Raw genomic sequence first — 26,157 nt, forward strand, 5'->3', positions numbered from 1 at the left:
ATCAGTTTGAATGCGAGTCTGTCAAAAGCAGAAATGACTGAGCAGGCTGCCAATATGGCAGATTACTCCATACATCAGAAAACATTCCAATTCCTGACAAAACCATCAGCAAGAAAAATGTTCTGGACACAGAAGAAATGCTTTACAATCCGGCTGACCTGGACCTGTTTACTCCTCCTTACTGATGGCCAGGGTGATCACAATGCACTTCAACAAAAAACATGATTAATGAAAATGTGTCAATGTAATAAGTGATTTGGAGATGTCATAAAACTCTAAAAAAGATTTGTGTAGGTGCTGAAATAGTGGCAGGTGAATGTTGTGACAAAATAGTCTTGTTTCCATGGCTGTTTGTGAAGCTGAATGCTTTATGACCCGATCAATAAAGGCTGTAGAGTATGCCATATCTGGGGCAGCAGATCTATAGGATTTCTGCTCTTTATGGTTCCCAGCTATGACTCGAGTGGCTAAATGGATGATAATAGAGTCCTTTAACCTAATGCTGACCCTGCTGTGGGATGAAAAGCAGGACTCTGGAGGAATTGTGATAATCAGAGTGTTATTGCTGGTCAGTGTAAGGATCTGCTTTATACCCTGAGCAGGAGACTGTGGGTGTGCATTTGTGTCCATTAGTGTCTCTAATGTAATACGAGCCACTACATAAAGCTGGATGGATTCTTGCACTTCTTTGGACCACAAAACAGACTTATGTCAGGCTGGGATTTTATTCATGTTGTGCAAACATTTCTCAGAGGCTGAGCTGCTCTTGGGACGAAAATAAACTCATTGGTTGAAGTGAACACTGATATGTTGAGTCAAAGAAGCAGTTTCTGAGTACAAAGAAGATAGCTGGGTAAAGTGTAAAAGTGATTAGTATCTTATGGTCAGCAGAACGGCTAACTAGTACTCCATGGACCCATTTTCACACTACAGTATCTGTGCCAACACAGCAGGTTCGCAGATTATTATCCAATATAAATGATAAACTGTCCTTGGTTGACAAAATATCCTCAACTGATAGTCCACTTACTTGCTGCTTCTTGTGCTTCTGAACATATTGCTTGGTCTTCAACAGTGTGGATTGAGTTTGGTCAGTTGTTATTATAGCTGTCAATCTTCTTCTATAATCACATTCTAATTTCATTCCTTATTATTTAAATATTAGAATGATATTAAATTATTTGATCCTCAAATTTACGTCATACTATTAATCACTAGAGTCGTAAAACCACAAGATTCATGATATTATTATTGATTAAATGGCTCCACTAACACACATGAAACATGACTTTGGCATCAACATGGGATTAATATCCAACTCAGTACTAATTGTTAGGGTTCATAGACAAAGCGTTTTTTGTTTTGTTTTTTTTTTCAGTTTGTTTGTTTGTTTTTTGCAAGTCACTATTATTGGCTCAAGCCTATGGCACCTGCTTCTATTACATGCAGTATAATGTGTCATGGAGTAACATTCACTGTCTTTTAACCCTGTGCTCCGCTGTGGCGCGACTCTGCATGTCTGGATGGCCAAAATTGAATGAATGAATATTTGATAGGGCTGGGTTAGTCTGGGGACACTCCTTTCTAAAGTGTGTTTAACACACCGGCGAAAACGGCCGGCAACAAAACAACGCCTCTTGCATTTTTGAAAAGGACATGCCCTCCCGGAAATGTGCGCTCCCCCTTTTCTCTTCCGCAAGGAAACAAACACACAGAGAGCTTGAAAATGGATGCTGAGAGATTTAACTCCGTTTTATCAAACGTGTGCTCAGTCCACAAGACTGTGGAAATGAAGGACTTACAGCGACTTGAGCCATTTTGTACCACTACACGTTTCTAGTCGGACTATGTTTACGAGCACAAGAGTTCAGCGAGCCACCAAAGGACCGCCCTGCGGATTTACTATTGGTTCTGCAACGTAGGGAGTTTTTTTAAACTCTGAAATTGTATCAACCCATCTAAACACAAAATCAGGGAGAAAGTCATCAGTCTTTAGTTAAGCAAAGCATCTAAAGACTGACTTGTGAGTCTAGGGCTGGGTGATATGGTAAAAATATTATCACCATAATTTTCCCCGCATCAATCGATATCGATATTTATCACGATGAATAATTTGATGATGCTGTGAGTTTGAAAAGTATCCTGACACTGGATGAAACCAAATGATTTTCCAGCTTTCCACAGCACTCATCTTAAGGCTGGGGCAGAGCAGTTTGAGAAAAATATTTCCTGCCTGGGACCTTGTAACTGCAGTCTAGCACTTTAATTTCTTTAACCTGTCTTTCTCATGGTGCGAATGGGCATCATGTCATTGGCTAGAAAGTATGACACTGCGTCTGTTGTATCTCTGCTCCTTTTCGGTTGCTTCTTATACGGGGTAACGGCGGCAAAAGAGGACACTATTGATTGCTGTTTTGGTGCAGTGTTTGGCCTTTGAGCAACACTTGTTTGTGGACTTCCTGCAGTTCTGGCCCAGATTTTCACGCTCTCAGTGTAGTTCCTGGGATGCCACCTTTTCAGATGATGGAAAAGGTTTGTTGTGTTTTCCATTCTGGTTGGCACCATCTGACGACATATTTTACAGACCGTCTTTGTCCGTGTGTCGTCACCACTTCCAAGTTATTGACGTTGTGTAACCTTTATTATCCACAATTTCATCAGTTTTTGAGGATTATGCGAGCTCTTCTGCAGCTTCACCACCGCTTTGCTCCTCCCTTCCACTCATTTTCCCCTCTTTTGGTAATGTCCACACTGCTTTCAATCCCTCCTCACCTCAGCACAAAGTTTGCAGTGACAAATGGGCGTGTACAATGACGTGCATCCCCAACACTGCAGATTGACTGACAGCTAACTTCTGCTGCCTGACGCACTGTTTGGATCTATCTAGGTCTATCCATATCGCGTAAAAATAACTATAGTTTAGAATCGTCACCGACATACATTTTATTGTGATCCTGTTTCGAGATTGTTTTATCACCCAGTCCTAATATTTGACGTTGTTTTTGCATTAAAAAAATGTTGTTGTTCTTTTTGGCTTGGCAGCCTGTGCAATAAGGTGACTGGATGGAGATCACCAGGTAGCTAAAAGTTTCTGGTTAGCTGGAGTAGCTTTATCAAGTTAAATGACCATCGCTAAAAACAAGCTAAAAACATTGCTATCTTACTTTATGTTGGCTATGTGGTACGTTATTTCCAGTATATCACAATAAAAAACATATTTTTTGTTTTAAAAGACGAAACATCTTCTAAGGGGGTCTTCAGTCTGATCTCGGGCGCACAGCTGGTAAGTACGTGGTTTGTTTACACAACGCAACAGAAGCGTGTATTTCAGGGATTCAGTGTTGACAGAGAGCAATAGTCAAACACTCACTTGCTGTCAGGACACATAAAAAACAACAGGCATTCAAATAGTAATTTCAGTATTTAATTAGTATTAATTTCTTTACTATTCAATTTATATTCAACTTCTGAAATTTGTTCCAGCAGCCCTAGTTGTCATGGAAATGCAGATGTTCAAACTTCTTGTCCATGTTTTACAAATTCCAAATTGAAATACTGCATAACCACCACGAATACTAAGAGAGCCTACCTTTCAGGTTGCAATTTTTTTTTTTTTTTTTTCCTCCATTGAAATGACAGAAGAGCCTAGAAGAGAGAGCAGAGTGAAGCATAATGGAAAGTCAGTTCACATTCACTGACTCAGGCTAGGTAGCTAATCTGCCCACACTGCGAGCCCCGATGACTAGTTTAAACTTCACCTATGTTCATCTAGATCATTTATTATTGCGAGACTTCATTTTTTTATTAGTAGCAAGAGCACTGTGATTTATAATATCAGACCGCTCTCATTTGCTTTGCTTTTTCCACTGAGCTTCTAACATATTAAGTCTTTAAATCAACCAGTGACATCATTTATGCCCCAACTCTACATCTGAGAGATGTTTCCATGCCTGCTTTAAAACTCCCGTCTGTCTGCGTGAATGGCCCAACTGTGGAAAAACAGTATTCCCCAGTCTGTCTCCTATAGTCCAAATATAGACCTGCAGCAGTGTGTTGATTTGATATCTCTGCCTAGGTGTGTTCAGCCCCTGGGTCACTCTCCTCTATCATGTCATCAACAAGACCTGCCACTGAAGGAGTAAGCTCTATGTAATCAACTCTACCGGGATCAGATTTGTGAAGTGAACAAAGCCTCCCTCCTTCCTATGTCCTCCTCCTCTTCCTTTTCTGTCCAACTTTTCACCTCAGTCTACCTCTTCCTCTCTTTTGGGTGTGACGTGATGTAAAATCTGATGGGAAATGTATTTAAAATAGTCTTTACTTTTATAAAATCTCTATATTTTCCCAGAAAATGTCTAAAAAAAACAAACACAAATGATGAGGCTTAAAAATAAGTTAAGCTTTAAAAAAAAGTTTTAAAATTTGTTTCCATCTTCAGCCTTGCTCACTTATGCATGCATTGTAATAATTTAATAAGCTCCACTGTAAAGCATTTCTATGGCAGGCTGTAAATACAAGTCAAGATTAGTCATGTTTTTTTTCCATTCACTGTTGGTAAAATAGAATATGATCCATCAGAAAACACAACACAGCCACCCTGGATTTAAGAGAGTCAGGATGAAAGTTCGCTAGAGTGGAAGTTGTCCGGTTTAGGGGGTGCTGTTGTGTATGGTAGCAGATGGCACAGAGGCTTTAAAGGGAAGATTTGGAGGCTCCAGATACCTCTGGAGGCTTCTATCAGAGCCCAGTGAAGAAGATGACAGTGGGAAGGGTGTGTTGGGTCGGTGCGGTGAGGTTGGAGTAAAGTCTCCTGGATGATAATGATCCCTTTCAAGGTGAGGGAGGAGGGGTGAGGGGGGGGGGGGTAATACATCAAAGATAAAGACATGAGGAAGAGCAGCGGTCCTGATGAAAGATGGGAGGGAGAGAATTACACCTGCATCCACGGAGGAAACAGTAGTGACAGAGACTGAATGAAGGGAAGGAATCTGTCTTGAGCTGTTACCAAACACACAGAAAGTTGTGCTTAAACAAAGTAAAGTTCCCAAAGAGACTGTTGTGTGAAGACTGTCCTTCAGCAGAAAGATGCCAATATTGGTTGTTTGTTCAAACCAGTGACTGTATATAAAGATGGGAGATGTGTCTCTACTCCGTCGCATTGTACACAACTGAAGCCAGAATAACTCAGATACTGGTGCTGCCATCTTGCACTGGTGATGTAATTTTCAGCCAGTTGGTGTTTCTCAAAGTAAAGGACCCTTCCTTGGTAGGATGGGTCCTTCTTACAGGGGCTAGACAAGACTCCTTCCTAGCATTCAGTGAACACACATTGGAACAGGCTAATGTGTGGCTGTTCTCACCGCGATTCACCTAAAAAAATACACCAATTGTAGTCGACAGAGTGAAAGCAATTATCACGTCGTTATCATAAAGGGGAGGAAGGGAGGGGGACACTTGGAGCTCGATCTCTGCGTTGAATGATTCATTTAAAATTTTTTTATGTTTTATCTAAATCATGTTATTTTAAAAATCTAATTATTTGGCAGCGGACACATTGTAAAGTGTGAATTATGAGGTTTCTGTCAATATTTGTTTATACTTGTATGAGTATTAATCCAAATAAATTACATATTTATTTAATTCCTGCCAAGCTCTGGGGGCACAGGTTTAACTGAAGAGGCTCTGCCTTCACTTCAAATCATGCACAAAAAATTGTGGGTGCTTATACCTGCTGAGGATACACACATGCATCTTTGAAAATTCTCTGAAGGAAGGACTCAGTCCTCGGTAGAATTTCAAAGATCCTTGACATTGGAACAGTCCTTAGGCGGAATTTTATGATATAGCCTCCTTGAAATTCAGCCATTTAAGGATCTTTCCTTGACTTTGAGAAGCACCCAGAGTCTGTGCATAAGCAATTGACTGATCTGAAGTCCCGCCCCCCTTAGTTACTGTTGTTAAATTGGACAAGTTTGACATCAAGAAACATGGCAACGCCGGTACCCTGTTGCTAGCTGCAGCAGTGTTTATTAGATTGATATCAGACAATAAAGCTTTACAAAACAGACTGCAAGGACTACAGTCTGTGATGGAGGTATATGAACAAGGCAAAAGCACAGGAGTTGAAGCATCTGGTCTCAGTGACAAAGGGAGAAGTACTGACTTGTTGTCACACTGTTAGGTGATGTACATGGATTTAACAATTCATTCATACATTTCACATTCATAATCTGTAAAGGAGAGCAAATTTGTTACTTGCATATTTTTCTTGCAAGTTTTTAGCTGCTGTTTAAAATATTCAGACACCAGTCAAATGCTGCAAGTCAACTTCAGCAGCTGGCACTTCAACATGTGACTAATTATCATTTAGAGACTCTCAACATCCAGCTAGAAGGAGAGAATCTAGTTTGTAGAAACTGGCTTTGTCACTTTACAAAACTTTACTTTACACTCTGTGAACTGCATACTATATAGGCAGATGTAATAAAACTTAATAAATATGAACATCTACAGTGCCATGACAACTAAGGTTGGGAAATTATTGCTCTCAGGAACCTTGAAGCTTCTAGGGATGTCCCGATCCGATACTTGGATCGGTATCGGCCGCCGATATTAGCAAAAAATGTGCATCGGCATCGGATCGGACTGCATGGAAAGATGCTAATCCAGAACTCTGACCCAGTTTTTCATGGAGTCCGATCCAGGTTTTCTGGCCAGCCTAGCACTCCGCGATTTAAGCAGTCTATTCCAGTGATCTGTTCCAGCACTTACTATCAATCCACCAGGCCAACATGCAGACACACAGGAAACAGCAGCACCAGGCTGGCACTGACACTGCTAAAATAACTGAAAAGGAAAGGCTGCATTGTTTGTTAAATGTCAACAATGTCTTGTGGTCTTAATCTTTTCACAAGTGTGTGGAGTCTTGCTGCTATTTTAATTTCAATGTTAGACATTTTAAAGATTTCTCGTGTTGATTTATTTTCTATTTGTTAAGGGGCCAAAGCAGCCAAAGCAAACCAGCTATATTTTTTATTTAATGTTAATGTTCAAGTTTAAAGTTTGTTTATTTAACCCTGTTCACAATAAACAGGTCAGTTTCTCATACCAACTGTTGTGGATCATTCTAACTAACCTGATTAAGTTGTTCGTGTTAGAGTAATATTGCTTGATCAAACCTTACATGACTGACAACAAAATAAGTGAATATGTATAATACGAGCTTGGATCAGATTGGTATCGGTATCGGCCAAAACTCAAGGCTGTAATATCGGTATCGGATCGGAAGTGAAAAAGCTGGATCGGGACATCCCTAGAAGCTTCCATTTTGAGGTAATTTTAGTTTGAGTGTTGCTGTTTTTTGTTTGTATGGAAGTTCCAATTAAAAGAGAAAAAGAATAGATTATGATGAAATACAATTTGGTTATATTAAACTATTTCTTAACGGACTTTACAAAAAAATTATTGTGTCATGAAATATACCGTTGCTGTGATGTAAAACTTGCATATACCATGATAGAAGATTTGCTAATGATGAGTGGATAAACTCTGTATCGTGCAATTTGATTGAAAGATCCAGAACAGCAACTTAATGGACGCTGTGGTGATTGTTTTCTCAGCTGCTGTTTCCAAGGTCAGGAATAAACTTTGAGCCTGAATTTTGTACGTCTTTACTCTCCAGTTTCATATATATGCACAGCTCTTCAGCATGACAGTCAGAGGTTAAAAGTTTTCTTCTAAACTCTGGAATATTAGCAGGAGTCTGTTTTCTCAGCCTGAGGTCTGCTTTGAGTTTTTGCATTCGCATCATCCTGGGCCGAGAGGCTGTGAGTTTGCAGACCTGCTGCCCAGATATCCATTTCAGATTCAGTCAGGTGTTGCGGCAGTGACACCTCTAGTTGCTCTTAAAGATTGCAATCAGTGACCTCTGATTTGGGTAACCTAGTTGTCACGCTGTGCTGTCTTGATGTATTGTGAGCCGTGGCAGTACCCAGGGCCCTGGAGACGGAGATGGAAAAGCTGGAGGAGGTGGTGGTGGTGGGGGTGGGGGGGCAGACTCTGAGGAGCAAAGATGGGACAGTCAGCGGAGTGGACTCCAGCTATTCCGCTGAGCCACCTTTTTCTTTATATAAATAAAACAGTAGTGCTTTTAAAGTGGCATGTGGAGGAGGCGGAGGGTGGTGGGTTCGCTCACGGTTATGGCCTCAGTGAAAACTGGACAGGATGGAGGAAGTTTGCTTTTTCTCTCTGACTTTCCTGTGTATTTTGAGAAAGATTAGTGTGTATCTTAAGCTCTGGAGTCAAGCTGAAACACAGATGAAATCAGTGAAATATTCTGAGCAGAGATCTGCATGTTGAACAGTTTGAGTTAGTTTTCTGAGCAGCTCCTTGAGTCACAAAGTAACTTGTGATTCTCATGAGTGCCACCTGGATTTACAGTGATTGTTTATGCAGGAGTTGTTTCTCTGTGCTGCTCAGCACAGTGTGCATCAATGGCTGCAGATTCCTGGTGCACAGTGGCGCTCTCCTTAGGTGCTTAGAGAGCAGTTGTTATCTTGACAATATCCAAAATATTCTCCTACACCCCAACGTCATCTCCATTCCATTACTTACATATCTGAAAAAGCTTTGTAAAACAACAAATCCTTTAAAGCAAACATTGTTGTTAGCCTTCATGCTTCATCTAACTTGTTCATCACTGTTCGGCATTTCCCTGCGGATGGGTGCTACCCTGCCCAGGAGAATGCCATTATGTTCAGAGTTTTGTTGTTCCTCTTGTGGGGAAATTTGTTTTTCAGGTTCATTAAAGTGCCACATAGCTAGCGAGGTGGACTTTACCTTGTGATGGGAGAGAAATCACTCTGTCACCGACGACCACAAACAACAAACCTGTGTGCCGCAGTGAATGTATCATGATTAATAAAGACAAAGCCTGTGACATACATACAGGCACTGCAAACCTGACTTCCACACATGCACTGCAAACCTGAAATCATCTAGACATTACCCAGAGGAGCTGTATGTGAGAACACAAATGTCCAAATCAGTTGAATCGGACATTAGGTGGACTTTATCCTGCCAGCTCCCGAGTGCAGTCTGTGTATTGTCCAATTGAGCCCATGTGCGGATACAGCAGGTCATTTTCCAGGGAATTCACAGCCAGTGAGTGGGCATGTTGATGATGTTTGTATCATTAGGCTTGCGTGAAACTGGAAGAAAACAAACATCCGAGGGTGAGGAAGAGGGGTCATTTATACAAAGATGGCAACAAAAATGTCTAACTGGAGAGATGATGAGATTCAGGAACTTCTGTTGGTAAGGGCCGAAGTCAATATCAACAGACAAATTAAAGAAATGGCAAGAGACTCTGTTGTTAATGACCAAATTACGAACCGGCTACAGGACCAAGGTGTAAACACGTCCTTCTCTGCCCCCTGTACGCTCTACCCAGGCACCACACACAGCCTACACCAAGCTGAGTATTTCTAGAAGGTGAAAATGCTTCTGACACTGACAGCTTCCTGTTGTGTGCCACATGTCTGAAGGAGAAACTCAAGCTAAGGTCCAGACCTGATTCTCTGCACCTTAGCTAGAGGTCATATGAGAAAATGGCTTATAAGTAGCACTTAGCAGGGATTTCATCAACGCGAATCCATCTGCACAAATCACGTTAAGGTTAATGCATTACACTAAAGAATTTGCTAACACTTTACTTGAAGATATCTACATAAGAGTGACATGACACTGTCATAACTATGACATGACATGGCCATGAACCTGTCATGAACTTTTATGTGCATGTCATAAACGTTTATGACTGCTGTCATTAAGTGGCATTCGGTTTTTGTAATGACATATTGACATTGTTTGGGTTGTCTTGATTATGACAACTTGATAGTAATCAAAGTGACATTACCAGAAGTTGTCTCTGTCATGACAAGTTGACATTAAATTTGTTTGGGATGCCCTTATAATGACAACTTGATATTGACCCGGATGACAGAGATTTCATCTACACAAATCCATCTTGACAAATATCTTGTAGAAGATGTCTTTGTCATGACAATTTGACATTACATTTGTTTGGGATGTCTTTATTATGACAACTTGACATTAACCAGGATGACATTACCAGAAGTTGTCTTTGTTATAACAACTTGAAATTAACAAGAAATGCACCTCTTTTTGTGTTGATGACAAGTTGACATAATGATTATTATTGTTATTGTCAGTTGTCATTATAAAGACATCCCAAACAAATTTAATGTCAACTTGTCATGACAAAGACAACTTCTGGTAATGTCACTTTAGTTAATGTCAAGTTGTCATAATCAAGACAACCCAAACAATGTCAACTTGTCAATACAAAAACCGAATGACACTTAATGACAGCAGTAATAAACGTTTATGACATGTACATAATGTTAATGACAAGCTCATGACAGTGTCATGTCATAGTTATGACAGTGTCGTGTCACCCTTATGTAGATACCTTCAAGTAAAGTGTTACTAAGAATTTTATACTGTATTTGCATACATGATACACTTTTCAGAGTGTTGTACATGCTGTATAGATTTTGTATTTGGCTCTGAATTTCCTATGTACAGTATGCTTTGGGAATTATATGTCACACAAAAAATACCCCGATACAAAAAATAGAAGTATGATTTCAGTCTAAAAATCAGAAACATATGTTCACTCACAAAACAACTTCTACAGTGTGATTTTACATCATATACTTTCTTATTGATCGTGTCAGTTGGAATTGTTTCATTAGTTTGTAGCAGTTGGGCTGAGTTTCTGTAGTTAAGGAATAATATATTTTTAAAGTTATATAACAGTTAAGTATAAGTAGTCATCTAATACTGTATAAGCGCTGCAATTACTCATTGCTTTTGGAATTTGGCACACTGTGATTAAAAGTTTGCTTGCAGTTAAACCTATTTCACATCATGCTGTTGGAGGACAGGCTGTGTTGCTGAAGGAATTCATGGATTACTCAGCAGTACTTTTCATTGGCGCTGTCAAGGTAAACTGAAGCAAAGATAAAGCGCCATGAATGCTCCTGTTCAATTTCAAATTACCTAAATATCTGAACCTTTTGGATTGACCTTACTGGCCTCTTCTTATACTGGAATTATTCTTATAAAAAATATTCGACCTGTGTTCTCTGGACCCTGGATCTTACAGTTGTACTACATCTGTATCAGAGTCCACCTTTGGGCCCTATTCTGGCCCTTTTTTAATCATTGCAGGGATATAATTAACTAAAGGGGAAGTCTTTTGTGCATTTTAAAGCAGGATGACAGATACTTGTGAGAATAACCTGCTAAATTATAGATCTGTACAGGCCACTGTGCTGACGTTCTTGCTATAATCGCATTAAACCTTTATCTTTGCTGCAGATTTAAATGTGTCCACAGGATAGACTTTGTTTAAGTCAAGCTTCTTTTTCTTTTTTCTTTTTCTTTACATCTGCAACATTATTTCAGAATTTTGCACACTTTCTCAGAATGTCTGATTTACAGCTTGTTATTCAGTGAGACTTCTAGCACCTTGTGTTCACTGGCCATGTAGAGGAAGTTGTGCGTCAGCAGCCGTCTTATTTAGAGCAATTTAGTCTATTTAGACAGAAAGCAGATTTCAGATAGTTTCAGGTGGCAGTTTTAAAGCAAGTGAAATGTAACAGCCATTATTTGCCAGGCGTAGACAGCTTAAACCTGATTTTATTTTACCTATTTTTTTTCCTATCTTGTGATGCTTGTGAAACGCTGCTGTATCATGCCCACGTAGACAGCCTGTAAGTCCCAACATCCACCATTTCCATCAGCTCTTTGAACTGTGTCACTTCAATTTAAGTCCTACTTGTTTGTGACTCTCCTACCACTTTATTCACCATGATACAAAAATATCAAATAGATGGGCAAATTGAATTTCAATGTCAAATAAATACCATATGGTTATAGTGCTGTTTGCACCAGTCTTGGTCCTGCCTCATAAATAGACTCTCATCCCATATCAGTGCCACTTTAAGGAGTCCTTCACTGACTGAGCATTGCACATACAACATTGTTGGCCACATGATGGACAAAGATAGATGCAGCAGAGCCAAAGTTATTGTCTTTGTTTAATCCACAAGTTCTTTTAGTAAAATTTGCACCTACATTACCCAGAATGCAACTCTACTGCTGACAGTTCCCTGGAGATTGGGGTCTGTTATGCAGGTTGTGGCTAATGTAGCCTCAAGCCGCTAGCCTCAAGCAGAAAGGAGGTGTAGGCTACAGAGATTTTTTGACTTGTAGACCAATGTTGTCTCAAGTTCTGTCAGGCAGCCCCTGGGCAGCTCCCTTTTTCCCTTGCGTCTACATTACCCAGAATGCCACTCTACCACTGACACCTCCCTTTTTTTATTGGCAGTTAATTTTTGTCTGGATAGCCTGACACCCCAAAACCAGTAACTAACCAGTTTATTTTTAAAGAAACAACAAAGTAAAAACAACAAATGTTGTGAAATACAAGGGGCCTTTCCTTTTAGTCCGGTACTCCATTGACTTAGTGAGCTTTAGCACTGCATTTCAAAGTGCTGCCCATTTAGAGGTGGTAGTGGTGGAAAATGTAATTTTTTGTGATGACAGAAAGCCAGCTTGTAGTGTTAACATGTGGAAACGTAGTGCCTATTGCCTTTCGGCCTCCACCTGTTAACAGATGTCAGCCTTGGCCGCTCTGCACTGCACACCCCCTGGGTCAGGTGGGAACTAATGTTGCTAGTGGCGCTGATCATTTGAAATTACAGCTGGCAACACCATCCTGGTGGCGTAATTGAGAAACATGGTAGTCACCCTCATGTCTCCCCCTTGGTCGCTCTGGTTAGTAAATGGCTTCATTTTAAGATGGAAAACCCCTTAACTATTGTTTGCTATGTTAGCACCACTAGCAGTGCTGTCTCTGCTAACAGTGCTAACAGTTAACGATGCTAAAGGGGTTTGTGAATCAAAATTGAGCCACTTACTCACCTGGTTGACCTGGGAGGACCAGGGGGTGGGCACAATGTTTCCACAGCATCACTGCTTGCTCAGGACAGTGTTACTAGCGGTAATCACTGAATGAGTGGCAAATAGCTCCCCCTAGACCTGGTCCAATGACCAATGTGAAGTAACTGAAGAGGAGCAAATTTAACTCAAAGAAACCAGTCAAAAATATTCTCGGTGGTTAACTGTTAACATACCTATTTACAGTATTACAAGACATGGTGTGTAAAGTCTCCATTAAAACAAAATGCATTGTTTTTATTATTTTAAAGACCTTTTTTTTTTTTTTTTTTTGGACAAAGCATACATTTGTAAAGCATTCATCTAACACTGTTTGTAAATCACAAGTCACTAAACAGCTCAGTACACTTCAGTACACTACACCCAATAAATTACAGTTTCCTCTTGTAACCTCAAAAGGCTGAGAACAGAGTAAAGCCTGATTCATTCTAAGCTGAAGCGTAGCAGTAATTAAAAAGTACACTAATAAAAGTGAGAGTTGACAACAGTTGATGTAGCTGCTAACTCCTGGCCTTCTATTTTAACAACAAATCTCTTGACTCCCAGCAGAACAGCCTGATGCTGCTGTGTTTCTCTGTTTGACGTATGGCTGTAATTAAATAAATTATTTGCCCTCAATCGATACAGCGCATGAGTTCTCTCACTCTGACATGTATTTCCATCCAAGTGGGGACTTGACCTCCACATTATGTGAACAGTTCAAGGCAATTAATAAGAGGCAATAGCTTTGCACGGTGGAACCTGGCCAGCTTGCCACATATGGAGCCTATGTGACCAGAGACATTTGTTACAAGCAAGGTCACTGAGCCGTCAAAGCCAAATGACAAGTCTGTGTCCTCCATGTGCTGCAACCAAAGAGCGTCATAAAAATTAATGCCACCTACCTTGAAAATACAACTACATTTTGACTAAAAGCCACTTGGACAGATTAACAGCCACCATGAAAAGATACTATTCCAAAGATTTTAAAATAGCGAGAGCAATGGTGAAATATTGAGTGTGAAAGCTGTGCTGAGTGGATAAAGCCTGACACCATGCCACCCATTTCAGTCATATCAGTTGCTTTCTACAGAACCTTTTGGCCCTGGAAAATGTCATGTGTTTAATTCATGAATGATGTTGACAAAAGCAGCATTATACTAAAGCGTTCCAGTGGGAGTCTCACAGTTGATGGTTCTATTACAACACTCTTACCTCTCCTTGAACAGTGTTTACTCAGCTTGTAATTGGATGTTGCACAAAAGGGCTGTGTTGTCATTAGTTTGTGTTTGTAAAATGAGCAGACCTCAGATGACTTTGAAAAGAGAATTCTAAGAATGCACAGGGGGAAGACGAAGATTAGGACATACTTGGTAATCAAGCTACCATAATTCAAAACACAACACTAAATCAGAGACTGTCTTTGGTTGAATGAAAATCCACCTTCTTTCTTTATTACCATGGGGAGAAACCACCATGAAAAATAAATTCAAACTTCAGCCATACTTCTTGAGGTTGTAGCAACCTGTCGAAGGATTCTGGTTCTTTTTAGAGCAGCTTGTATGAAGGTCAAATCGTCTTAAGTTGAATGCATGATAAAACTTACCTACAAAGGACACACTTAACTTGTGACCTTTCAGTCAAGGATTTTTTTCACTCTTGCAAAAAACAATTCACACTTTTCCACCTAGTGTGCGAAATCCGTGTGCTATAAGACAAAGTAGGTGTCATGACATGCAAAGAGAGACAAACACCGGAAGTTAGAAACTGTTGTTAGAGCTGCTGCTGTCTTTTGTTCAGTTGAAAAAAAAAAACATGTAAAACTTTACCTTGAACAAGTTTGATTTCTAAAATGCATTTTAGTGGTGCCTTGAATTGACACTGCAAATTTCACTAGAACAATTGCTTTCAACATTTAAAAAAAATGCTTATTTTTTGTTCTTCTTCAGAAGTGTTTTTTCACAGGTGCACGCACTTTGGATACCATATTAGATGTGACAATGAAGTGATGTCAGGAAATGAAAGGGGAAAGAGACGCAACTAAGTTCCTCATCCAGATTCTGTTGTGGTTTATGGCCAGTGCCTTAAAGGAAGAGTTCAACCTGAAATCAAAAATCCATATTTTTCCTCTTACCTGTTGTTATTTATTAATCTATATTGTTTGGGTGCAAGTTGCTGAGTGTTGGAGATATCAGCCGTAGAGATGTCTGCCTTCTCTCCAGTATAATGGAACTAGCTGGCAGTCGGCTCATGGTTTTCAAAGCATAAAAAAATAAATTTGAAAGCTCAACAGCAATGTCTCTTTACAGAAATCATCACCTGGTAATCCACAGACCCTGTTGAGAGCAGTTTTATGCAGGAAGTGCTTTCTTTCTACTGAACTACACCTGCCAACCCTGTTACTGCACAGAAGGAAGCATGCATCTACTGCTAGCTCGCCAGGCACTTCCGAGCAAGCTAATCTCATTCTGTTAGGAACATGGGCCTCTCGTCCATGAGTCGAAGCTTTCTTCTGCACGGTGATACAGTTGGTGGGGTGTAATTTGGAAGAAAGAAAATAGTTCGTACATGAAATTGCTCACAACAAGGTCTGTGGACTGTGCTGAGTAACCAGGTCATGGTTACTGTTGAATCTCTCAAATTTATTTTTTGACGCCTTTAACACCACAAACAGAGTGACATCTAGTTACAGTATATTTGAGAGAAGGCAGACATCTCTACAGCTAACATCTCCAACACTTGGTATCTCAAACCAAAATAATCTAGAATCATAAACAGCACTACAGGTAATATGTATTTTTGCTTTTGGGGTGAACTGTCCTTTAACCCTGGAACCAAAACCTGGGCTTCTCATCTGATGATTTCGAATCATCATTATCATCATCAAGTGGGGCAGCCCTATATTATCAAAAAGCATCCTAGATAAAATCACTGACGTTGTTTCTGTGAGAGTGATTACCCAACCTGTTAAATGGAGTAAGCAAGCAGGTTGCAATGTAATGTGTCCCAGCTCGAAAGCAATTTGGGTGGCTGAGACACCTACGCAACCCAAGACTGGGTTTTACAAGACTGAGAATCCTATCAGTAGATCTTGATTGGACTGAAGTATACAATAGATTTCTGCTGAGTTGTTACCACTTCCAGAAAGGCCTGTTTTGACTAATATATTTTGGTTTAGTTGATTTGAGAGAGATTATAGCAGCCATTGTCTAATTAATGCTGACAGTCCCCTGTGTGGACATGTACTGTTTGGATACTTGGGGATGGGGAGACCGTATGTAAGAGTAAGTGTGTGTGTGTTTGTCCATTTTGTGTGTGCACACGTGTGTGGGTGTGCATGCATGTGTCAGTGTATGCTCCTTTGACGTTGCTGACCTTCATATCCCCTGGTTATGCCAGCAGCCATTTATCTTTTATTCATTCTGCCATTTGTGACCAAGGCAGCTTCTCTGGCACTGACGCTTGTCAAAACAGACCCTGTCCCATGATGTGCAGCATGCTGCAGCCTGAACAGCCTGCGCACCAGCAGCTGATGCAGTTTCCACGGCAAGAATACAACTTGCTGGTTTCATTCCCAAGAATTCACCAGCCACTCTCATTGTTTTAACGGCCAAAACAGATTTTGTAATTCAACAGATCCTCCTGTTGGCGTTCTATCTGCAGTGGCTCATGGAGACGACAAGCTTACCAGCCACCACTGTTGTTTGTTCACACTCTGCTAGTTTCATGAAGCTTCAGACTGAGCATGCAGCTCCAACATCTGTCAGCAACTCAGTGTGCCTCTCGCTGACAGGTGTACCTGCTTAAACAAACTGAAGCGTTGTTCCTGAGCTCCTTGCTTATGTTTAATTCTCTCCACCTGGCTATGTGAGCTTTCAATTATTTAGTTCTCCACATTGTTATTAGAAAACAAAGCATTGACAGAGGAGATTTCCATTTTGGACAACAGTTGTACAGCCTAGAAACAACTGGGACCTTTAAACACAGGGGCATCAGATTAAAGGAAAAACCAACATAAAGTGACCTAGTTAAGTGTTGGGACGCCACAAGCCTCCAGCGTCAGCGCTCTTTGTTGTGGCCTAGTTCCTGGCTGTTATGTCTATTTATGTGTAAGTACAGTGAAAGCAATGTAAACCCCCCCCCAAAACAGTCACATACCTTGTATGTGTAAACATACTCGGCCAATAAAGGTGATTCTGACTGTGATTTTACAGAGCCTGTTTATACCTGGTGTTGAAATGCGTCTTGGGGTAATCCATGCACAAGTAGATAGCACTAAATACAAGTGTAAATGACTACTAAGACGCATTGTGATCCGATCACCCAAACTTCTTGCCAAGGTGGTCCAGGACACATTTGACCACACATCTTTTGTAGTGTAAACACTAATGCATCCTGATGCATCCCCGAAAAGCATGTAGAAGGAAAATATGTCATCAGTGCAGGACTTAGGGGTTGTTTTTGTGGCAGCGCACTAAGGTCGGGTACCAGAATTGTCGTCGACACCACTGATCTGTGTTAAATCGGTCAGTGCCAAATGTCGGTACCTTAGAGCACATCTGGGTGAGAACGCCAGGTTTAGACAAACGGCAAAAGTGCTACAAAGCTTTGCAGCCAGCCATTGAGGTCTGAAACCGGCAACAGAGTGCTGCATACGTGGAGGGTTCAGTTTCAGGATGGGGAAGCGCCCCAAAGCTGACTGTGGAACTCAGCGGCTGCTTTGTTGGCTTCCCAGCGAGCCAAAACTATTGCTGCAGATTTGGCGCAGTTTAGGAATCTCGTCTATTTTCATTAATATTTTATTTTAGTAATGGCCTAGCATAATTGCTAAAACACCTCAAAAGCAGTTTTCATCTTGTCTTTAGCACCTGTCATTGTTGTTATTACTCCTCATCAGGGTTGGAAATTAACTTATCTGTGCACCTGCCACAGTGGCTTGTGGATTTCAAAATCCACGAGCCACTCAGTGGATTACTATGGGGGGGTTTTTTGGCTGATGAGCAAAGCAAACCCAGCAGCCACTTGTATATTTCACCTGCATTTAGCTGGTGGCTGGTGCTGATATCCAACCCTGCTCCTCATTGATTAAGGTACACCCTGACACAGCTTGACAAGAGCTTGATAACACTGTTAGTCCCATTTGTGGCATTGATAAAATGATGAGATTAATTTTCAATTTTTTAACTCTTTATTTAACATATTTTTACATGTTTAGACAAAACATAGATACCATAGAGAACAATGTTACATTTTTATTTTAACTGAGAAACTGCTGTTTCATGTCATAACCTGACGAACTCAACTTGGTAGAGTGGGTGAAGTCCAAGGTCTGGACCCATGCAACTACCAGAACTCTACTGGAAGACTAACCACCATTCTTCCAAAACATATTCCCTCATTTGGTGTTTTGAAATAATAGTGGCAGAGAGCATTGTCTAACACATCGTCACTAAATTTCCCATGAGTATACAACTGGATTGAGGGCTGGTGACTGTGTAAGGTCACAGCATATGATTCATATCATTTTTCACACTCATCAAACTCAGTGACCCCTCCAGCGTGGTGGCATTTGCATTCATCATGTTTCTCCACTCATTTTCAGGTGTTACCTTTATTTCCCGCCCATCTGTGGTTAAACGAATTTGGGATAATTTCTTCAGTCTTCCCTTAGAAAATTGGTGTTTTTCATGCAGAACTAAGAAGCTCACTAAATCATCTCTAATCAGTTTAATTTACAGTTAAGTTCCTTGTTTACACTAATTCTTTGTCTATAAGTGGTGAATATGAAAAGATCCACAAATGAGTCCTGTATTTTTCAGGGTTTAAAACCAAAGAGAGGCTCATAACTGTTGCATCTCACACCTTTCTCAGTCACAATACTAAATATTTCAATGCCAGGGAATGAAGTTTTACACCTTTGTACTTTACAAGGTCACAGAGAATTGAGATGAAAATGAAAATCGCTTAATAGCCTCTGTGGAAACCCATTGATTTTACTGACAGAGTGTTCGGAGAACTTCTTTCAGCCTCTCATACTCTGCTGACGGTTGGCATCAGGATTACATCGAACATCTCATTCAAATGTTCGCTGATTGCTCAAGTTGTTTGGCTGAAGGAATGCTTGAAGAAATTTTTAAGACAAAAATGAGATCCTACACATACATGTGATTTGTCTCCAGGGTTAGTGCGATCCTGCTTAACTAGTCAGCGAGCACTCAGTTCTGCTGAGTGAAGATCTCATTACTGCTCTCACTAAATCATTCTCGCCTGATCATCCTCAACAAAGTTCATTTTTCTTGCAGAAGACTCCATGTAGCAGCTAATATTGCATATTTTTGCACATGTAGGTATGTGCGATGTGGCAGTGATGTCACCTTCCTCCCCTGAGATTTGAAAAACATCTCGGAGAACAACAAAGTTTTTCTTGTGGGTTGGTTGACATCAGCTAATATAACTGTTATTAGAGGAGAAACACTTCCAGATCTAACAATGAGAATTTGATATGACATGTGTCAACCTGTAGTTCTAGTCATTATTTTCTCTTTGCCTCGACTCTACTCGGCTGAACCTTTCATCTAGTTGACTTCTTTGATCTCGTGCCTTTGATGGCAGATTGTAAATACAACACCATCATGTTTTCTGTTGCTGTCAGGGTTAGCTCTTGACACCGGTGTGATGGATTTGTTCGTCAGTTTCTTTGTGGTGACGGGGCTGCTGCTTTCTTAGTTTGAGGCAGTGAAATGCTGCATGACTGTCACTGTTTGTGTTCCCCCTCGGGAGAATAATCCTTAGCATTTGTTATTGTGATTCAGACAATCATAGACACGCTCAGATTTGGGTTTTTTGCTGAATATAAACAGCAGCTTATTGTTTAATAATGTGAGTCTTCAGGGGGATTCTAGTTTTCACAGGTACTAATTGGCTGACATTTGAAACATTGCATCCAATTTTAAGAATCATAAGTTCAATGCTTTTAATTATGCACATTCTTCAGCACCTGGGAGTCATTTAGGTATTTATGGAGTATCTTTTTTCAGACGTCACGTTAACATTTTTTAAAAAAAAGTGTTACTCCAAACAAAACAAAAACATACTTTCCTCTCAGCTCTTCCTGTGGTAATTGTTACAAGTTCATTACAAATATTCTCCCCCGCTCCTAACCATCCTGCCTCTGCCTTTATCTTTCTTTCCCAGATGATAACTGCAGACTGAGTGACTACCGTCGGCTGAAAAACAAGATTCTGGATTTGCATGACAAACGATACATGGGGTCTAACATCCATGGGGCCCACAAGGACAACATGGCTGCCAGGAAGCAACTGGTTGATATGATGTTCAAGCGCTTTGATGCAGATAACAATGGTCAAATAGATGCCAGCGAGCTCTCACAGGTAAGGACACTGAACAAAAGATGAGATTTAATACACAAGATATCTGCATCTGAAAAAATAAACATACTGTAGTTAATTCAGTAACATTTTTAAAACATTATTTAGATACAGGAAATCTTTCATTGTCAGGTTTTGTTCCCCAAAAGAAGCTGTTTAGCATTTTGTAACTGCACATCCCCTTTCAAGCCACTCCACAGCACCCCTTAAGACTGTCAAAGCCACCAAGTCGTTTATATTTAAATACCCGTCCAAATGGAGACTACAAATGAACAAACCATCCATGTGCTCAGGTGTTTAATCTAGCCGCTTTGATGTCTGCCATAATTGTGTCCATTTTACTCCTCTCACCCCTCCCTCTGGTAGCTATGGTGCGTGGCTCGAAGTAAAGCTTTTGAAAAGCAATGTGGGTCAAAGGAGTCTTGTGCTCATGGGAGGCTGCAGCCTTTGACCAGCCCTGCCAAGAGGGATGGTTTGAAAAAAGAGCTTTCTGAGACTGCCATGAGGAAGGAGGATATTCTGCATAACAAATAAAGTCTCCCAGTACCTGAGGACTGATTTAATATAGAAAGTATTTAAATAATTGAAAGGGTAAGCAACCTGCTGTAGTTCTCAGAAACATGAAACCAGTTGCTGTTCTTAGGTCAGTTTCCTGCTGATCCAGTTGGAAAGCCCATCTGCACAGGGGTCACCTTGGTTAGCTTTGTCAGTGCCCTCTTTCCCAACAGGGGAGGTGTCATTAGATTAATTTGAATATATTTTAGTATTTTGAGTTCAAAGCATCTAAATAATGCCTCGAAAAAAGGGATATTTTTGCCATATTTTCATATTATTTACATATTTTTACATGTTTTTACATTTACTTGGCTCCCCGTGCCAGCATGAGGAAAATCAATGCTTAGTGAGTGAAATGCATAGTCAACAAACCATGTTGAGCTGTGTTTCATGGAATAATATTGTCGGCATGCTCTGAATGTGAATTTGAATATGCCCTTTAAAGCTATTGAATATTACTTTGGATTTTCAAACCTCTTGGTGATGCCATTTATACCACTTCAGCTCTCCCTAGGTATTTGAATGACACAAGCTAGTCAGTAATAATTAACATCCAGATGGAGTAGCTCTTTTCAGGGGTTCCTCAAGGGCTGCTTTTAGCCCTCTTCTCCTTTTTATCCTCGATACATATGGGAATGTTGGCAGATTCCATACACTATCAGCTACACAAGACAAATGCTCAGAGGGAAGAAAAGAGGCGAGCATTTCTGGAATAGTCAGAATTTAAAATATTATTGGATTGCAGGTGGCCCTTTGGGGTTTTTCAACTAAATCCAAAGAGGGTTTTTTTTGCATGCATGCAGGTTTCCAACAGTTTATTGCAAGCCAGATGGCATGCAAGTTGACCCACACCCGCCCTAAGCATCAGGGATTTTTAAGAAAGTGTATTTTTGCAACTTGTTTTATACATCAGTAGTCTTAAGAGTAGAGAAAAACACTCTGCTGATGTTACAGTGACCTGTGATAAAAATGAAACTGACTGCACACACAATGGTACAGATTTGACCGCCTCTGACATCATGACAGCCTCGACTGCATTGGGGAATTCAGCCCAAGTCAGAGTCCTGCACGGGTCCAATTTTCAAGATCCGCCCTGCTCCGACCCAGGGACTTACAAAACTACACGCGAACCGCGAACACACGCATCAGGCCAATTACTACCGCAACCCGGTTCGACCCATTGAAACACGACCCGCAGCCCGACCCGTAACCTGGATTTAAAGTAATCATTTTGGGTCATATTGGTTGAATATTGAACAGCATATCACCACAGTTAAGGTGCCAGTGAGAAAACAACGACCTGAATGAAGCAGCTCTCACAATAAAAACCTTCAGCTCCATCATCAACCCTCTGTGTTCTTCTCCCATATGAGTGTAAAAGCACTCGTTTGTTACGTTTAATGCTTTTAAACTTTTAATCTATGTAAAGGAACTTTACATGTGTAATAATAGACTTAGTTTCTGTCCAGAGCGACGTTCAGCAGTTACGAGCCGTCGCGTGTTTTTAGAATCCATCGAGGAGAGAAGTAATCCATCAGGGAAACACTTCAGAAACATTATAAAGTGATAGTTGTACGTTTTATCCACTTATTTCTTAAATACCTAAATAATTATTTACTGTTTTGGAAGCTGCGCTTGTTAGACGGTGGCAGCCATGTTGATTCTCTCGTCCAATCACAAATTATGTTATTAGATGGTGAAACACGTGTAAACAACTGAACCAATGACCGTTGCGAAATAGCGGAAGCAATCCTCAGAGAGTAAATACTGACCAAGATAGTTATCTGTAGTTTACCGAATAAGTTTTTAGCTCAATTATTATTTTATATTAATGTTGATGTATTTATCTAAAACCCGCGATCTGACCCGCATGTTATTTTTTCCACCCAGATCCGAACCCGGGAAAACAAAAAAAAAACAAAAAACAAAAAAAACACCCACAAATCAGCTGTTTTTGCGGGTACCCATCAGTGCAGGACTCTGGCCCAAGTCAGTGAGATAAGCCTGCGAGTATTAATGTTAGCGTTAAGAGTTAGGTAACATTAGGCTGTTTGATGTTAACGGTAATGTCACAGTTACAACTAGCAAATGAGTCAGCAGCCGACCTTTGGAGTTACAGTGAGTGAGCTCATTATAATATTGACTAAGAGGAGTTAAAACTCTGCAACCGCTCATTTTGTGTCACTAATGTTAACCATTTACATACTCCTCTTCATCAGCAATGGAAGATAAGCCTTCAATGAGCTCTCTCCCACACATTTTGTCCTTGGCAACATTACAGGCCGCTCCCCATTTTCAATCACTGTTGAATTTAGGGCTGCCCCCTAATAGTCAAACAAATGCTAGTCGACCTGAAATGTCATTAGTTGGCAAGATTTCACTGGTCACTTAGTCAAGGAAAAAACAAACAAACAAACAAACAGATGTGAGACTTTATTAGGAGCTGCGGCTTGTCAAAATAAACCAAAACCTATATGACCAGACTATGTGGGAATTTAATTTGAAAGGGCAGACACAGGAGGTGTCCACGCTCAGCAGTCAAACAGGAGTCACATTACAAACCAATGACAGCCGACAGATATCTTTCTCTTCTTCTGTAAATATTCAGTCTGATAAATACAGAAAAGTTGATCATGTTAGAGCAGGGCTACCCAGAGCTTTATATCTGTCCCACAGACGATAGGTCTACACACTTATAAACAGCACCTGGAAGAAGATCAGCTCTGCACTCAGGTAAATACACTATATGATTATTGACAAAACCTGCTGCCGTGCTCTTGAAAGCTGGCACAGAAAAGGCACAAGAGTAGTACCCAGCCCTCAACCTCACGTTTTCCTGGTGCTTAAAGACGCAGCACGTGTACAGCCCCTAATTTCCAGGGCTGGTATCTGCGGTTATTCCACAGGCTAGTTAATAACATGTCAGGCAGGAAATCCAAAGTGTGGGATCATTTTGAGAAGGTGAAGGACGAACCCAAGGTGATATGTAAACTCATCTTCATTGGTCGACTACAAACATGACGTATCATCTGAAACATGGAAGTAGCTACATGCCCATTAGCCCACAGCGTCATTAACAGGCGGCTCGCTCAGTGTGTGACGTGCACTTGTAGATAAAATATAGGTCTGTATTAATGAAGGTTCATTAGTACGGTTTTGTATTTCTCTGTAATGTAGCACAGTGTTAACAATGTTACTGATACTATTCTCTCTCACACCTTCAACTCAAACCATTGTGTTGCCCCGCCCAAAATATATCATTTAATAATTAAATTCATATCATAAACATGCAGGCAACTTGTCGACTAATGGCCCTAAATGATGAGTATTGGTTGACTAGGAAAATTCTTAGGCAGGGGCAGCCTTACATGAATTCAGACCAAAACTGTATCATATTCCATTTGCATATGAGACCATATGCTACTTTTTACAAATAAAAAAAGCCCAACACTTGGCTGCCTGACTGCGATGGCTGTTGGCTCCCCTCAGAATAAACTTGCCGCCTGGCCTGACAACTTTTCTGGAGGAAGCCCTGTGTATTCATACATATGTTTTTTGTCACTGTGTTGTACTGCCACTGAAACTGCAATGCCTTAGTGACAGGAAACCTTTTAATTTACACACATCTATAGCCTAAAAATGTTGAGAAAACTTTTAAGCTTCTGCATACTTTCACCCCATATCAACATTACTGCATAATTAACGATTGCATAATAAATACCAGAGTGAAATAGCTTCATCAATCTGATAAATCACTTAATAAGCGAAGGCAGTTGTGGGTTGACAGTGCCTCAACGTAAGGGCGCCTGAATGTAATTATGGATTGGGTCTTTAATGAGTTTTTGTGTTGGTATATTAAATGTTTTCACAGAATGTAATTTCAGTGTAATTAATAGCTCGGGATACACAGTTTTCCTTTCTCTCCAAAGGATGCGAGTTTTAAATATCATGCACAATGTATAAAGTTTCACATTCACTTAGATTGCACTGACAGGGCAATCTGCATGTTCTTAACCTCTGTTGCTTAAGCCGCAGAGTTTTGCCATATTGACAAAAGATGAATGTGAAAGAGGACAAGAGATTTATGCAAATTAAATTTTGGTGTGAACAAGCCCTCAAAAACAGCATTGCACAAGCAAATCACTCTCTTATCAGCTGTTGAAAGTACGAGCCATGGCTGCCACTCTCGTGCCCTAAAGCGCCCTTTATAATTGGAGTGTTTTCTGATCTCATTTGAAATTCTAGGATGGAAAGCCTTCACCCTGGCTTACTTGACTTGCTAGAGTATGCACATGAAGGGGCACAGGGAGCAATTGTCCCTGCCCTTTTGGTCTTGGGTGCCCTTTTAAAATGGCAAATCAAAAGTTTTTTCTTCTTGCATTGCTCATATCTATCATTTGACCAGAGAACGAATGCTTGAAATAATACCTTTTAGCAAAAGAGGAATGAGAAGACCTTGTCCACCATGAACGCTGCTCTAGCTCTGTCAACCTTAACTGTTATGTCTAAAAACATGAAGGATAAAGTTATATTAAAAGGTATTTTTTAAAGCTTGTAAAATTGCAATGAAAAAAAAAAATCATTTTTGAATTATCAACCCCCCAAAAATATTTTAAGGTCATACCACTTGGCTAGATTGCTCTTTTTGTCCCTCCACAGGAGTATAGTCAGGGTTTATTATGCAGTTCTATTTTGAAAAATATTTATTTTTAATCATAAAATAAGTTTGAGCATAGGTGACCCTTGCTCACACTTACACTTTGAGAATTAGACCAGAGCAACTGAAATCCTCATTTAGACCAGAATAGTTATAATGAATATGCAAATCTGTGAAAATACTCAAATAATTTCTTAAAGAGCATTAGTATTAAAGATCTGTCGACAGGACCAACACAAAAGGTCTACACACAAAAAACATTCAACAACTTCTGACCATTGCGTAGGACAAATTTATGCAGCAGTTCGACAGAGGTTAAATACACTATCTTAATTTGTCTACAGGAAAATGAAAGCAGTCAGCTAAGTAGGGGACAAACAAAACAGTCTTTGAATTCTTAGGGAAAAGGTGTGTTAAATGTCAAGATGAAGATAAAGTGAGAAAGGGCAAGAGATGAACAGAATAGGGCTGGATGATATGGACATAAATTCATATCTCGGTATTTACAGGCTGACTGGCGATACACGA

General features: G+C 40.2%; 1 protein-coding gene across 2 annotated transcripts in view; it reads left to right on the forward strand.

Moving 5' to 3' along the window:
* Positions 1-26,157, forward strand: part of fstl5 (follistatin-like 5) — a 271,372-nt gene that overhangs the window by 114,030 nt on the left and 131,185 nt on the right. For both annotated transcript variants that reach the window (XM_049585115.1, XM_049585116.1), the window contains exon 5: positions 20,224-20,420. In XM_049585115.1, the coding sequence (XP_049441072.1) occupies positions 20,224-20,420 (197 nt within the window). The remainder of the gene's footprint in view (positions 1-20,223; positions 20,421-26,157) is intronic.

Source organism: Epinephelus fuscoguttatus, linkage group LG9, assembly GCF_011397635.1.
Source record: "Epinephelus fuscoguttatus linkage group LG9, E.fuscoguttatus.final_Chr_v1".
Lineage (NCBI taxonomy): Eukaryota > Metazoa > Chordata > Actinopteri > Perciformes > Serranidae > Epinephelus > Epinephelus fuscoguttatus.